Raw genomic sequence first — 17,484 nt, 5'->3', positions numbered from 1 at the left:
GTGATCGTTTTATTTGAATACTATCTGACCCTACATACTGTCAAAGTTCATTTATTTCAATTAGGCTTGGTAAGAGAGCCTTGTTAGCCCAGTGGATATGACCTCTGCCTCCGATTCCGGAGGGTGTGGGTTCGAATCCGGTCCGTGGTATGCACCTCCAACCTTTCAGTTGTGTGCATTTTATGAACTTAAATATCACGTGTCTCAAACGGTGAAGGAAAAACGTCGTGAGGAAACCTGCATACTAGAGAGTTTTCTTAATTATTTGCGTGTGTGAAGTCTGCCAATCTGCATTGGGCCAGCGTGGTAGACTATTGGCCTAACCCCTCTCTTTCTGAGAGGAGACTCGAGCTTAGCAGTGAGCCGAATATGTTATGTAAACGTTAGATTATGTCATGGGTGATAATTAAGGTCAAAAACTTGAAATCAAAGTTACGAGGGTTCCAAAGCGAGAAGCGCCCACAACAAACTTTGTTTTTTTGCTTGTCACTATTTTCTATTACTTAATGTTATTTAAAACTACGTACCCAGTAATATGGATTAGAAAATTAAATAAGAAGGCATTTGTATTAACGGATATGCTACATTATAAGTTACAAACAATCTGGTTATAACTATAGTGTTGTCAATATACGTAGGTACCATGACGTATAATGACGAGTAATTCTTTGTTCTTAAAACTAAAGTAAAATAAATAAATAGATTTAAAAACGTATATTGACATAATTCATAAATGAAGTTATGTCAATATCCGTATAGATAAAAGATTGATGTTTGACTATATTTTGTTCTTGTGGTTTATTACTTTGGTAAGGTATAAAAACGTGGCTTCATGGATGAGGCGGGTTCAGTTTTTGTGATTATATTCGAAGAGTTGTGTTATTAAAGTGGTGTGTTTGTGAACCTCGATTTCCTTTTCTCGCCACCCCTAAAATAGATGACACTGGAAATACAATTCGTGCGCATTAACTTGGCACTTGGCTACCAAGCATAACCAAACAGCCCCTTCAGCTAAGGGGCACGTCGATTCTCTTTCTACGATCGCAAACGCTTCGAACACTAGAAATACTTAGTCAAGGTTACTTTTTTTTTTTTAATCTCAACAAGTTAGCCATTGACTAAATCTCACCTGGTAAGTGATGATGCAATCTAAGATGAAAACGGGCTAACTTGTTAGGAGTACGATGAAATCCACACTCCTTTCGGTTTCTACACAACATCATACCGGAACGCTAAATCGCTTGGCGGTACGTCTTTGTCGGTAGGGTAGTAACTAGCCACGGCAGAAGCCTCCCACCAGCCAGACCTGGACCAATTAAGAAAACCTCAATGGGCCCTTCCGGGGATCGAACCCACCGCGCATATCACTGCGCCACGGAGGCCGTCACTACATCATTAATGAGTTTCTTAATGATAAAGATGATTAGAGGCCGTTGGATCAGCTTCCACCTTCACACAGGAAGAAGTGTAAGAAATTTTATTGGTGTTATCAATTGTAAATTATAATATTGTATGATTTTTTTTTAAATAGCAACTGTTGAATTTCTTGTCGGTTTCTTCTCAGCAGAATCTTTCTTCCGAACAGGTGGTAGAATCTTTACAAATAGTCAACTGACGTATCAAAAGTGCTTGTAAACTGAACCAACTTGAAATAAATGAATTTTGAATTTTAAATTCGAACAAGCTGTATATAGCGATCCCTTAAAGGGGTATTATTACTAGGGGATAGTAAGCATCATTAGCTATCAAATTGAACTAGGTTCATTTATCATCATCATTATCACTGCGACTCGCTTGATGACCTGGGTTCGAGTAACACTGCGTTTTCTAGTGCGACGTCGCCATTCCAGCACCTTGGGACCGCAATGCTCATCGGCTCTTTGAACTATGTACCCGCCTATTGCCACTTCAGCTTAGCGACACGTTGAGCTATGTCAGTGATTTTGGTTTTTTTTCGGATCTCATTTCTGATTCGATCACGCAGAGATACTCCGAGCATAGCTCGTTCCATTGCCCGCTGTGTGGCTTAGTTTCGGAGACAATTGACTATGACGGACAGGAAAAAGTACCATTATGTATTACCATTACAACAAATAGTGTCTACCCTAATTATATACCTTGTGCACACCACTATGTTTAGGTAGGTACTCTTTTTAGTATAAGAGGAAAAAGTTCGGGCGTAAAACACTCCCTCGCGACCCCGTCAGTTTTTTAAATTCGCTAAGCGCCTCACACATACAACGTGTTTATATTAAAACTTACAAACTTCTGTTTTGCCAACGTAAAAAAATATCCAAACGAAAATATGCCTTATTGCGTTAGCATTAAAGCCCACTGCAACCTTGTCCTTCAATTTTTTATAGTACAGTCGGCGATATTAAAAGTTGTGCCACCCCGCTAAGTAGGCACTTTTTCCTTTTTGTTCTTTAATGTAAAAAGAAAACGCGAAAGTTTCGGGGCGCGGCGAGTTTAAATTTTTTTCCACCCTTAATGCGCTTATTACGAGTGGGGAATTTTTTTTCGAACGGTTCCCAAAGTTTTGGGATGCTGTTGGATATGTCAGGTATTATATATTATAAACTAATTAACAAATCATCCACCATCGGGCCATCGACGATTCATCCCTGCAACTTCCTGACAATATTTTTTAGAACATTTTCGAATTCTATTCTTTATATTATTACTAGCGGACGCCCGCGACTTCGTCCGTCTGTAGACCTTTTTAATCGATCTCTATCGAAAATCCGCTCTTAGTGTATACCTACTATCTATAAACTACCTCCCTACTAAATTTCAGCGGTTCAAGCGGTTTTCGAGATTTCGTGATGAATTTTGAACCTTTCACATTTACCTATATATTGAGATTTTAAAATAGCTGATCTGTAGAGCCGTCAAAATTTTTGTTTTTGAGATTTTTTAAAATCTACCAGTTTGAATCAATTCGAATGATTTTTGAAATTAAAGTTTGATGAATTAATTTCCGGGAAAATACGGGAAAAACGTACAATATTTTATTCCTAAACTAAGATTTATTGCTTAATTTGCGACTTTCGCGTGGAATTTAGTTTTTCACAAACCCCGGGAGGGACCATGGATTTTTCCGGGATGAAAAGTAACTTATGTGTTAATCTAGAGTAAAAACCATTTCCATTCCAGCCATTGTCAAATCGCTTCAGTAGCCGCAACGCAAAAGAGGGACAAACATACAACTTACATATAAATTTTCGCCTTTATAATATTAGTGTGATAGAATGAGAATCTGTCCGCCAACCCACATTGGACCAGCGTGGTGGATTTAAGCTCCTTATCCATGTTATAAGCAGGAAAGCCTGCCCCCTAGCCAAGTGGCACGTCAATTCTCTATCTACGATCGCTAAAGCTTCGAAAATTAGAAAGATGTATTGGAATGACATTTATTATCGACAGGTCACGTGATCAAGACCTGTCATTACCATATATTTTTCTAGTTTTCGAAGCGTTGGCGATCGTAGAAAGAAAATCGATATGCCACTTGGTAACGGGGCTGGTCTTCTAGTCGGTCGTTAAATAGGCAGATGATACATTTACTTAGTGGAGGTTACTACAACATTGATGAGTTCCGATCAGCTTCCACCTTCACACAAAAAGTTAAACTATAAGAAATTGTAATGTTATCATCAATTGTAAATTATAATACTGTATGATTTTTTAAAAAGAGCAACTGTTGAGTTTCTTGCCGGTCTCTTCTCAGCAGAACCTGCCTTCCGAACCGGTGGTGGAATCTTTACGAATAATCAACTGACGTGATAAAAGTGCTTGTAAACTGAGCCTACTTGAAATAAAAGATTTTTGATTGATTTTTTTAATGATATTATTTTTCGAAATAAGACTGATTGCCAAAGTTTGAGGAGCGCTGTGTACAGTCGGCCGCACATTTGGCGCGGCCGCGAGCGGGGGAGGGGGGTCGTCATTTACATTTTTATTTTATTTACAGCTCGCGCCGCCTCAGTGCTGTGTAACACAAAAATAAATTTGCTTTTGGCGAACTGTCTCCGGAGTCTAGAGGAAAAGCGCAAAAACTCGCCCCTCCTTGGTTAAGGTTTACGTTAGTGGTTTTTAAAATCTAGATTTTTAATTCGGTACGTATATTTGTATAATTCCTGAGCCTTTTAATTTGTAGCGTTTTATTTAAGAGAGTTTTGTAGGTAGGTAAGTTATGTATGTACTTTTTTTGATTAGATTTTAGCTTTTAAGTAATGTCATTGAATGCTATAACTTGGCAAATTCGTTCGTAACACTCCTGATGGTCCGCGCGGGCCGGGACCCCGCTGGTCGCTAACTGTGGACATCATAAAAAGGTTTAAAGTCACTCAGCGGGCTATGCACAATGGAGCGACCTATATGCTTGGAATTTCTCAGCGTGATCGAATCTGAAATGAGATCCGCAGAAGAACCAAAGTCACTGACATAACTCAGCGAGTCGCGAAACTGAAGTGGCAATGGGCGGGGCACATAGTTCGAAGAGCTGATGGACGTTCGCGTCCCATGGTGCTGGAATGGCGACCCCGCAAAAAAACAAAGAGTCAATCGTTATAGGTACCTAACCCACGAAACTGCATTGTTGCAGCATGATGGAATCTAAACTCCAAATCACCCTCTTCTAGGAGAAAGGAAGGCCATCCATGCCATAAAGTGGACTATTCAAATAGACAAAAAATACCCTATTTATTGACTCATTTCCCGTAATAGGGTAAAAAAATGCCGCCAGCTTTTTAATCAAGTCCACATTAAAATAAGTGACATCTGTGCTTTTACCCGACCACTGTGTGTGTTTGTTTGTTTGTTCTCACGCACACTTGCCCCGCCGGGGGTTGTGTGTAATTGGATCAACAAACACTCATCTCAACTCACAACTCATTGTCAATGGAGATGTCAAATTGAATGCTAATAGGGTCGCCATTAGCCCATGCAAAGTAAAGTTGTTTAAAGGCAGATGACATCTATTAATTAATAACTTATTAATTAACTAGTGGACGCCCGCGATTTCGTCCTTTAGACCTCTTTGATCCAGCCCTTACAGTAGTATCGCCGTAAAAATGGAGTAACTTCTCCCGTTTTCCCAACATTTCCCTGCTATGCTCCTATTGATCGTAGCGTGATGAAAAGTATACTTTAACCCGCCCAGGAGTATGAAGAATAATTGTACCAAGTTTCGTTAAAATCAGTCAAGTAGTTTTTGTTTCTATAACGAACATACAGACAGACAGACAGACAATAATTTTACCGATTGCATTTTTGGCATCAGTATCAATCACTAATCAACCCGTGATAGTTATTTTGGAAATATATTTCATGTACAGAACTGACCTCTCTACAGATTTATTATAAGTATAGAATAGATAATAACCAATGCATCAATAGGTACGTATAAATACAATTTATATGTGATATGACCTCTGCCTTTTATTCTGACCTGTACCCTGCATACCTGAGAATTTTCTGGTGTGAATGAATGAATGAAAAATGTCTGCCAATTGGGCCAACGCGGTGGACTATTTGCCTAACCCCTATCATTATGAGAGGAGACTCGTGCTCAACAGTGAGCCGAATGTGGACAAACCTTTTGATACCCCCCAAGAAGTCATTACAACCAGGATATAAATGATATTTGTCTATATACCTACATCGGGTCTCGTAAGAGCTCTGTAAAATCTTCCATGCAGTAGAGCTCACTTATTATAATAATTAATATTCAAGTCAACATTATCTCCGTACCTACACGATACTAATAAAATCTCTCTCAAACTGGAGCAGATTGCCGAGAAATTATTCACAAAGCACCCCCGGTGTGGACTTGATGATATTGTATTAGGCGATCACATACGAATGCGATTTTAATGGCCCCACCGTACCATAAACAACGGCGATCTAAACGCATATGAAAAAGGACCCAATATTTCCCGCCATACACGATGACGTTTACGCCATTTCGCGCGCCAAAATGGCGACCCCAATCTAAATTAAAATCTAAAACCTTGTAAACAAGGCAAGTGCTCACTTTTTCGGGGATTTTAACCCTCTGAATTAACGGCAGATACAGCAGGGGGACGCCACCGCGGTTTGTATCGCATTTTGGACGCGTTGCGTTTATTAATGTGATGTGCTAACTTGATTATGATTTCGTTTGAGATATTGTCGTATGATTTCGTTTAGAAATCTTTGGTTAGATTTTAGTTTATAATAGATTTTAGTTTATCTTATTGATTGAGTGCTACAAAAATCGTTACCTAGGGTTCGAATTTAAATACGTTTGTAATAATTTACTCTTTGGTTTGTGATCTGGCAATTAACGTTTAATATAGGTAGCTTATATTTAATCAAATATGAGATAAGTTTAAAGTACCTACTTACTTACTCAAAAGTACTGAACTCTAACCTGAGTTTTGACGTCAGTTGTGCCAGTTCAATGTTCATTTATGGTTATGAAATACACATCTATACCAAAAATTTTTCATAATAAAATAAAATTATTAATTTAGAACTACAAAATTTGTCTTAGCTTATTTTGCAATAATTAAATAGATAGGCAGGTTATACATAAATAAAGTACTCTATCTATCTAAGCAAATGATTTTTTTGTATTAAAAAAATACTTATTAGAATTTCAGAGTAAATATAAAATCAAAAATGATTATTACGTAATATAATTATATTAAATAAACAATAAATTAATCAAATAAATTCTCTATAAAATACACATGAATTTTTTTTCATATTGTCTATGGTCAACAGAACGGAGTCACAATAGTTCAATATTTCAAAGGTCCGTAAATATGTATGGACTCGTTGGACAGACTTGACGATTTGATAATAGAGGAGTTGACTGGCGATGCTCTGGGCAGGTTTGGCTCTCTCCTTGCTCTGATGCTACACGAAGACACCTGAATATATTTATTAGGTAAAATGGCAACAATGACAGCAGAAAAAACACAAAAAATCATCGATCTCCTATTAAAAAGTGGATGCACAATCAGCGACCAAAAAACGTCCTCACTCAATGAGTGCCAAACACAACTTCTTGGCACTCAATTCAAGCAGTCGCATTTGCAAATTCAACATTAAACTCAATTCTTAAGGTTGGATTTGCTCTGAATTTGGCATATTATTGAATATTGGACTATATTTAAAGAACTATAGGTATAATTTTCTTTACCAATGATTATCAAAACTGTCAAAGCAAAATTTCTACATGATTCTGAGTCCTTTTATTATAAGAGGTCAATGTTAAAAATACAAACGATAAATGAATACACAAGTCCAAGGATGCTTTTTCATCAGAGATCTGCTATGCAGCTATGCTGCAAGGTGTAATTTGTGAAATCTACGCTACGAAAACATTTTGTGACCGTTTCCACAAATACTAAGGTACGTAGCTGTACGCGGAAGATGCGCTATGAAGGTGCGTCGCCCCAAAGTAAAGTGTTTTTCAGATCCTCCAATCCCCTCCAATCAGTCGGTTAAGACTGTGTTACGAGTGGGTACGACAATAGACCAACGGGGCAGTTTTATAACTAAACTAGCGAAAGCCCGCGACTTCGTCCGCGTGGAATTCAGTTTTTCACAAATCCCGCGGGAACCATGGATTTTTCCGGGATGAAACGTAACCTACGTGTTAATCCAGAGTAAAATATATTTCCATTCCAAATTTCAGACAAATCGCGTCAGTAGCCGCAACGTAAAAGAGGAACGAACATACTTACACACAAACTTTCGCCTTTATAATATTAGTGTGATACAGTATTAGGTCCATCATACCGGTTGTGGTTTGTCTGTGATCCTGGTGTCTATGGTCCGGCCGCGTTGTAGCTCGGCTAGATTGGTGGCCAGTTCCATTGCAGCTGCGCCGTACAGCTTTTGTCCTTGGTGCACCTAGAAATTCAAGTCATCATTATCCATCATCATCATCAACAACCAATTTTTAGCAGACTCAGAAGTGGATAAAAAAATAAGAAAACCAATGTCAAACAAAGGTTATGATTCAAAACATTTGTCAGGACAACTTTATTAACAAATCAATCTGTAACCAAAATACCCTAGAATGGCAGAGAATGACCTTGAGTGGAGTCACGCACTTGTGAACGTTGTGTGTAGGGTTAAAGACGTCTTTGATAGCTAACCAACACTCCCCTTTTCCACTTAAGTCACTCTCCCCGTCTATCCCAAGTAACCCATAAAGAATAACACTACAAGTAATTTGGACGGCTCGAACGCAACGATCACACTGAAGCCGACCGGACATCGAGCGCCTTATATCGCAATTCGTTCCCGCCAACTGATCGCTACCCTTCTCTAAATCCCTACTCTTTACGAAACAAGTCGCGCCACCTAGCATTGTCGTTCGTTATGTCATCGTCAGGATCGTAAAGGACGTTTTTGGGCGTCTAGATCTACAATCAGCAAATAATGAAGAATGACAAAGAAGGGCAAGATGTTACCTCATCTCTAATTTCTGCTCTACGCCGAGAGACCCACTCAATTTGTTCTTGCAGTTTCTTACATTCCCTCTCATTGGAACACAAGTCTGACCTCAAAGAGTCCATGATCTCTCTGTACTTGGACCTCACGTCGTGGTCTATGGCCTGCAGGTTCTGGATCTCGTCTTGGGTCTCGCGTATCTTGTATTTAGACATATGGAGACGGCCCTCCTATGAAATAAACAGAAAGGATCCTTGCAATTCTTTGCCTCTGAAATACAAAAAAAAGAACGGGTTTTTTTTTATATTTCAGAGGCGAATCGTAAAAATATAATTTATTAATAGATGCCAATGACTTCGACCGATATAAAACTCAAACTCTAACTCAATATTAATTTAGACGGCCTTCGTGGCGCAGTGGTATGCGCAGTGGACTTCAACGGAGGTCCTGGGTTCGATCCCCGGCTGGACCGATTGAGGTTTTCTTAATTGGTCCAGGTCTGGCTGGTGTTAGGCTTTGGCCGTGGCTAGTTACCACCCTACCGACAAAGACGAAGAGCCAAGCGATTTAGCGTTCCGGTACGACGTCGTGTACTAATCGAAAGGGGTGTGGATTTCATCCTCCTCCTAACAAGTTAGCCCGATTTTTACTATCAGGTGAGATTGTAGTCAAGGGCTAACTGTAAAGAATTTAAAAAAAACATTTCCACTAGTTAGTTTAGATTTTTAATACACACTATAATTCTTTAAGTTTATCTGTGCTAAACTTGGCTGAAATATTAAGTCAAGTGCAATTGGCAAATGTGCCAACTTCAGTTGTAATTAGGCTTGCCAGGTGTCCGACTTTAGGCGGACATGTTTTGCTTTTTGCGGTTTTTGTCAGAGTGGCGATTCTCGCTAACTTAATAAACGTTTAAATTCCTAAACGAGTTTTTTTATTATAAATATTATGTCTATCTTTTAATAAATAATCATAATATGCTCCCGACCGACTTTTCGGTCACGGCGGCTAATCTCATGGTGAGATTAACCATGTACGCAGGAGATATTATAGTGCACAAGTGTATGCGCAAGCACAGGTGCACTCTCTCTTCCCTCACTCTCGAAATCCGATGGGACGGCAGACCGACACGACCGGTGAGAGATCAGGCGCAGGGCCGACGGCTTTACGTGCTCTCCGAGGCACGGGGGTGTACTAACACCGCCAACTTCCCAACTCCAGGCTGCTATTAAGATTTTCCTTGTAAGAAAAATAACCCCAATAACCTATTTTTTTTTTTTTTTTTTAAATAAATATCGAATATGCATATATCTGGCACACTCCATCTTCGATCTCATCCTCACTTTACATCACGTATAAATACTTTTTTCAACAGCCCAACTGTAAAATAAGTTTGGCGATAAAAAAAAACATGTCCGGCTTTTAGGGCAAAATGTCCGGCCTGATATAGTGCGAAGTCCGGCCTTTGCATTTTATGGCCTGGCAACCCTAGCTGTAATGCAACCCTCCATTAGAAGTTATCACTTCAAAAATGGATCTCCATTAACCTTCTCAGCGAGTTTCCTGGTGAGCGCGTCGAGGTGTTCGTCAAGGCTGTCCTTCTTCTCCACCTCGAAGCCTTGCACCACGTTGTTGTGTGGACAGAGTCGGTGCACCAAGTGAACAGGGGTGCACGCGGGTGAAGTGTTCTGAGGTGGTTGCTGCAATATAGTTTTTTTTTTTTAGAAAAGAAGTATGTAGAGTCCGTTTCATGAAAGAAGCTCGAGACTCGAGCTTAGCAGTGAGCCGAAATGGGTTGATAACGTAACGTATATTCGGCTCATTGTTGAGCGCGAGTCTCCTCTGATGATGAGAGGGGTTAGGCTAATAGTCCACCACGCTGACCCTATGCGGATTGGCAGACTTCACTAATTAAAGTAGAGAATTAAAAAAAAGGTATCCTCACGGTGTTTTTCCTTCACCGTATGAGATAAGTGATATTTAATTTCTTAAAAATTATAATTAAAAATTAAAGTTGTGTGTAATAAAAGGACACAGGATATATTAATTGAAAATTTATTGGTGTTATATATTTTTTATATGTGAATTTCCGTCCCCCTCAAAAAATGACAGAAAATTATATTATTATTATAATTATAGTTTTCGACCATTATTACCACCATTAGATTTAATTAAATTATGACGTAATCCTAACCTTTAAAAAGTGCTCGTAAACTGAGCCTAATTGAAATAAATGAATTTTGATTTTTTTTTAATTTAGACCACTGTCATTCGCACGGCTCACGGAACTGAAGAAAATGAAAACTTGTCAAATAATTGCTCCCCGCATACCATTGGGAACAACTTTCGTGAGCAGTTTTTAACAAAATTGTAACAGTATAAAATCTTTGGATTAGTCACTCTGTGTATGCCATGTTGTGTGCTATACAGGTATATTTTTTGGGCACAATGCGTGTTTTATAACGACGGCTGCACGCGGCTTCTGGTGTTATCTATATTCTGAGACTCATGTTACCTTAGATCTGTTCAACCTCCATCGAATCACCAGGAAAGCTAATATAATGAGAGCCAACCCAGCTGCAGCTGCAACGGTCTCGTTCATCGTCGCATACCATCGTACCCTAGCACTAATGCGCTTGTATTGTTAACATTGTTTTAAAATAATTTATAAAATTAATAATAAATATTAGCAATAATCTACTTGTCAATAAGACAAGCTTTTGAAGTTTCAAATCCAAATTTGGAAATGACATGTTTTTTTTCTCTATTATTTTCATGAAAAGAAGGTTTGTTTACTACTCGATTACTTATGGATTAAAGGTGGTAGCTCATTAGACCCACCCCGAAATCCGAGCCGCACCGAATCGTCGGTAGGCGTCCACTTGTCGTCGACAGGTCGACCACGGGTGGACGCCGCGTTGTCCACCAGTAAACCTCGCGTGGTCAACGAATTTCCGAGAGTTGACAGGTAGACCACGGGTGGACGCCGCGTTGTCAACTCGCGGTTCACGCGAGGCAAGCATGTCCACAGCTATTATCGAGTGGTCCACTCGCGAGCGAGGCGATGGTACGGAGTCGAGGTAATGAGCGCATGCCCATTCAAATAAATACGAAGAATACTAACCACTCTAGGCGAGGCGGTGCGGGTCGGGTCCCAGGTGGATCTAATGAGCTACGGCCTTAAGAGTGGCAATCCTGACCTGCCTTTACTTGAAAGTTGAAAATTTGTTACCTGTGCTACAGACGTTCAGTTTTATTTGCGCTTTTTAACTGTACAGTGCTATCAAATTTATAAAAAAAAGTGTACCGTTAAAACTGACATTCCACACGTAGGCACGATTTTACTGAATAATTTAACTGTTTATGTTTAGCCATATTTCGAAGGGTTGCTACGAAGCTAGGTCTCATAACTAATGGTTATATAAAAAAAAAAAAACAATATACAAGTACATATTAAAAAAATATTGAAGAAAATAAATAAACATCTACAACGTCCTTAAAATATTGCACATTAAAATTATGATTTAGAAATATGTATGTATGTATAGACGTTGGGGTCCCAATGTGCTGGAGTGACGACCCCGCACCGGAAAGCGCAGTGTTGGTCGACCCCCCACTAGGTGGACCGAGGATATCAAGCGCGTTGCAGGGAGCCGCTGGATGCTGACAGCTCGAGAGTCGAGACCGTTGTGCTTGGAGGTCCATGCAAAAGGCCTATGTCCAGCAGTGGACGTCTATCGGCTGATAAGGTAAGGGTAAGGTAAGGATGTATTTAGGCTGTGACCTTGGTTTTAATATTATTATCTATTTTTATCTATATCTATACTTATAATAAAACTGGTCGAATTCTATGATATCGAATACATTGATTCGCAATTTGAGATTTTATTTATACCATTTGTAACAAGCAATAAACGCTACCGTGGCATAGAATACTACTGGAGCCATCTAGAATTTATACTGACAATACGAATTTTATACATTTTGTACATTGAAGATATTTTAAAAATTTTTTTGGGGGGGCATTATATAGTCGATACTGAAGCTAAAAATATTTTTTTTTCGATTTCTTGTCTGTCTGTCCGTGTTTTTTTTGTTTTTCGGGCATCACGCTGAAATTACTGAATGATTTCAAATGAAACTTGGCACGGTTTAAGTCCATAATACGAAGAAGGTTATAGGATACTTTTTATTGCGAAAATAAGGGGGTTGAAAGTTTGTATGGAAAGTCCTTTATTTTTAGAGTTACAGTTTTAAAAAATTATTCATAAACCAAGAAAAAAATACGAAGTATAATGGGATTCAAAACCTTTTAAATTCAAACTCTAAAGTGGTGAAATAGGGCTTGAAAGTTTACATTGATTTCCACGCGGACGAGGTCGCGGGCGTCCGCTAGTGTTATATATTTTAATAAATACGTTTTTATAGTATGGTATTCGTTAATACCTTATAAGTCATCACGACTTTGTATTGTAAGTCATTATTGATCCAGAGTCAGTGTTTTGGGGTCCGGTCGAGTCATCCATCACGCGGCTCAGGTGATGACGCGGACGGATCCATTACGTGTCATTAACGGTAATGCGTTCGGAAATTATTGTGTATCTATACACAAATAACAAGGATATATTGTAGTTTTATACATAAGATTATGGTTTTGTTATCCATCATGTAATTTTTTTTTACATTTCATAAAGAATCCCCGCCCCGCGTAAGATCTCTACGGTTTCCCACGTATATTTCGTTCCCGTGGGAATACTGAGCTAAAATATGACCCAATGACACTCACAAATAACGTGGCATTCTTGTGGTAAAAGAATTTTAAAATCGGTTTATTAGACCCAAAGATTACCCCATATAACACCACAAACTTTACTTCTATATAATATGAGTATTTATATCCCAAGTAACCCATAAAGAATAACACAACAAGAAATGTGGACGGCTCGAACGCCACGAGCACACTGAAGCCGACCGTACGACGAGCACTTTATATCGCAAGTCATTCCCGCCAACCTATCGCTACCTCTCTCTAAATCCCTACTCTTTATGGAAACAAGTCGCTCCACCTAGCGTCGGCGCGAGCCAACACGAGACGACGACGACGTCATATCCGTCACAGACTACTATTTCCTACAATATAGATGCCCATGCTATACATTCCACTGCCCGACACAAAGTATCAAAGGTAATAAATAAATACGTTAAAGAAGATCTATAAGGGTCCCATGCGCTTGTACTTGTACCAATTTACATTCAAACCGTATCACGAAAAGTTAAATAAAACCACAAACTACAAAAACCGAAACGTTACACGAAAAACGTAAAAAAAAGCAATCTACAGCAATCAATCAAGCATTATAAACCGATACACATCACAATCGCATTCCCATAGCAATCGATCGCTCGTTAGATGCGTAATCCGAGCCCGCCCGCCGCCCCTCGGCTGGCCTGGCGGGCGTCACGGCTGAGGCAATTACTGGCGATACGGGAATAATTGAATGGGGATCGTTTTCTAATTGATTGTTTCTGCCCGGCTGATTGATATGATAGAACGATTATTGACGCCCACCTATGTATGGCGACTAATTACTAACGCTCGTTCGCAATAACCTACATATCGATTATAATATAAATGCGGTAAGTTGAAAATTACAGCCGAGGCGATATTGCAGCTCGAGCCAAAGGCGATAGGTATAGTAAGGAAGCAGAGGCTGTAATTGTCAAAGAGCACATATGTCATACGACGTCTTTTTGACACATTTGCAAGGAAACACACTTTGAACACACTTTTTGAAAATGAATTTGCATCTTTGTCTGTTTTCCTTATGAGGATGCAATTGTCATTTTTGCACAGATAATAAAGTGCGCACACCAGCTATTTTTGAACTGAAACTACACTGAAAGAATTTTTCAAATCGGACCAGTAGTTCCTGAGATTATTGCGTTCAATCAAACAAACAAACAAACTCGTCAGCTTTATAATATTAGTATAGATAACTCTGAGCAGTCATTTTTCTGAGCGGTACAGGTGAGTACGTGATTGAATGGAATTTCTCAGGTAGGTACGATTTACGAATGAGTAATTACGACTGAGCTGTGATTGCCCAGTGGATATGACCTCGGCCTCCGATTTCGGAGGGTTTGGGTTCGGTTGTGTGCATTTTAAGAAATTAAATATCACTTGTCTCAAACGGTGAAGAAAAAACATCGTGAGGAAACCTGCTTACCAGAGAATTCTTAAATCTCTGCGTGTGTGAAGCCTGCCAATCCGCATTGGGCCAGCGTGGTAGGCTACCTACCACTTTTGACCTTACCTTTTGATCTTGACTACGATTTAAGGTTTCAAGCAACACTTTTTGTAGCTAAGTCACACTACCGTCCCTAAGTAGTCCATTAATTTTTATAATAATAACCTGTGCAAGGATTCCCGCCACATTTGACATTAAACGCTGCGTTCAGAAACCGCTTATTCCGTGCACTCCGACGTTCCGTTTCACTTGCCGCGTGATCAAAGCGGCTGCGTTGACGGCGCACTATAAGTTAGATTTACAGCTTGCGGAAGCTAATTAGGTGGGAGTGGGAGGAACGGAACGTGGCACGGATGGCTGGCATCGCGCCGCGCGTTCAACGGAACGTGACTGTTTTAGTTTTAACGCGTTCGCTGTTACTGTGATATTAATGTGGAGTTAAATTCATGTATGTTACGATATTAATGGGGCGGCAATGAGTTTTACTTGAAATTGCGCGATTTTTGGTTCCATTTTTAAAATTAAAATTAAAATGTAGGTGCTGCTAAAGTAGCTGTACGATTATTTTATTAAAAAAAAAATATAATTATGTAAATAAATTCCTAAACTGACCAATTAGACTTTAGATTTTTTTAGACACAGCACTGCTAATTGAGAGGAGACAACCTTGAAGAGTCGTTCCGCCCATCTATTCTGCTTCTATCTTCGGACCTCATCAGGCGATGTTTCTGCGTTCGTTCAAACACCCGGTGACCCCGCTGAGGTCCCGTTAAGGAATCTACGGCACTTACAATCAGAAATAAAACATTTTAAACAAAGAAATTAAACTGTCTTACAAAATCACAAAATGAAAAAACGAAAAATAATATCGTATGATCACTTTGAAGGAGGTGCCAAGCCAAAGTTGTTTCTGAAATAACCACGGAAAAGAACTGTCTTGGAATCCTAAAACTTACACACAGTAGGTACTGGAAATTTCGTTAATTTCATTTTAACACAGAATCACTGGACCGATTTTCATGAAAATTAAATGGTACCAATCTGGATCTATACTTTTTCAAACAATAAAAGAATTTTTAAAATCTGTTAAGAAATGACGAAGTTACGAGGTAACAAACATTAAAAAAACATATGCGATTAATTAACCTCTTCCTTTTTTTTTGAAGTCGGTTTAAAAAACTACTTACCAGGGGTCGTCAAATATATTTTATTATGTATAATCTATGTGTTAAAATTCCCAGCGTAAGTGATCAGGAAAGAAGTATGTGTTTAATTAACTGATCGTTACAGAAGCTCTGACACGCTCGGCGACGCGTCACACGTCGTGTGACACGGTTGCGTCATAATTTGTTACTAATTATGGTACAAAGGCGCCGCACTTTTGTATCGGCCCTTTCATGTGTTGAGGTCGTTCTACATTCTTGACAGAATTATACGAATGTCTATTTCGAGAGTGTAGTTAGTAGTGTTTGTCTATGGTTTTAAATTGGAATCGGATAGCCGTGAGCCGAGATAGACCAGTGGATATCCTCGAGATAGACCAGTGGATATCCTCTGCCTCCGATTCTGGATGGTTTGGGTTCGGTTGTGTGCATTGAAATTAAACATCATTTGTGAAGAAAGTGAAGAAGAGGAAACCTGCATACCAGAGAATTTTCTTAATTCTCTGCGTGTCCAATCCGCATTGGGCCAGCGTGGTGGACTATTGGCCTAACCCCTCTCATTCTGAGATGAGACTAGAGCTCAGCAGTGAGCCGAATGTTGATGATGATGATGATGGTTTTGTACATTAAGTCGAAGTCGAATACCCAACAATGTTCTTTCTTCTACAAATATTTTTCTAATAAAATAAGTCTTATTAATATTCGGTCAATCGACCTTTATTGACTGAGTTCCACTTGGCGATTAGAAATGCCCAAAATACTCCTGCTGCCGTTACGCGGTCCTTTTAGACGCTATCGCCAAGTGAAACGCAGCCATTGTCATATTAGGATATATTTTTTACAACTTTATTCTTTCTTGTATGTAAACGGCAAAGGTACTTCAACGTACAGCCCAGTGCGTCATGTGTAAAATGTAGACGATCTTCTTTTTGGTTTAAAGGCTCCGCGAAAAATATAGGTTAAGTATAAAACAAATTCATCAATTCAAAATGGCGCATCTACCTACGTTCGAAATTCGAATAGCTGACGTTCTTCCGTCCCGTATTACTAACATTACCATACTTCAGGCGAGGAAGCTTATTTAAATGCTCCACCGACTCCATTTAGAGCTTGGAAAAATAAAACTGGGGAACGGATCCCGCGATCTCTCGCTGAGCCGCTTTTGTGGTAAATATGTATAAACCTACCAATTTATTTAATACATACTGTAAACGAATTTCCAAACGAAACTCAACTTTGTCTCACAGTATTAAGAGTTACTGTAAATATTGTGTTGGTTATCAAAAAGTTTGTTCTCTCGTAAGTATCTACGTTTTGTCGCCGAGTCTTTTTATTTTATCGCATTTTATTTAGAAACACAGCTGGCAGGCTCGTTGTTTGCGGCTTTTAAAATATACTCTGTATGCTTATCATATCTACGAGTATCCGAGCATTGTTCGGTGACATAAATAATTTATTTCAGAACGCAAATTTTAAAAGTTGGGAACCAAATGCGTCTTGGAGAAAATTCGTTCAAATTTATAAAAATGTATTTGTTAATATTAAATGGTATTTCACTTAATGTTGTTTTAACAATTAAGTATTTTAGAGGGAATTGTACCTACGACTTTCTTTTAAGT

General features: G+C 39.0%; 1 protein-coding gene across 1 annotated transcript; it reads right to left on the bottom strand.

The window, feature by feature from the left end:
- Positions 1 to 6,670: 6,670 nt before the first annotated feature.
- LOC112045411 (uncharacterized) lies at positions 6,671 to 14,983 on the bottom strand. The gene is made up of 5 exons (XM_052888997.1): positions 14,868 to 14,983; positions 10,002 to 10,154; positions 8,475 to 8,684; positions 7,795 to 7,908; positions 6,671 to 6,920 (listed from the first exon to the last, which is right to left on the bottom strand). Exons 1-5 carry the CDS (start codon positions 14,895 to 14,897, stop codon positions 6,789 to 6,791), a joined length of 639 nt encoding a protein of 212 aa, XP_052744957.1. The 5' UTR covers positions 14,898 to 14,983; the 3' UTR covers positions 6,671 to 6,788.
- Positions 14,984 to 17,484: the final 2,501 nt, after the last annotated feature.

Source organism: Bicyclus anynana, chromosome 24, assembly GCF_947172395.1.
Source record: "Bicyclus anynana chromosome 24, ilBicAnyn1.1, whole genome shotgun sequence".
Lineage (NCBI taxonomy): Eukaryota > Metazoa > Arthropoda > Insecta > Lepidoptera > Nymphalidae > Bicyclus > Bicyclus anynana.
This window is presented reverse-complemented; position numbering and strand designations above follow the sequence as displayed.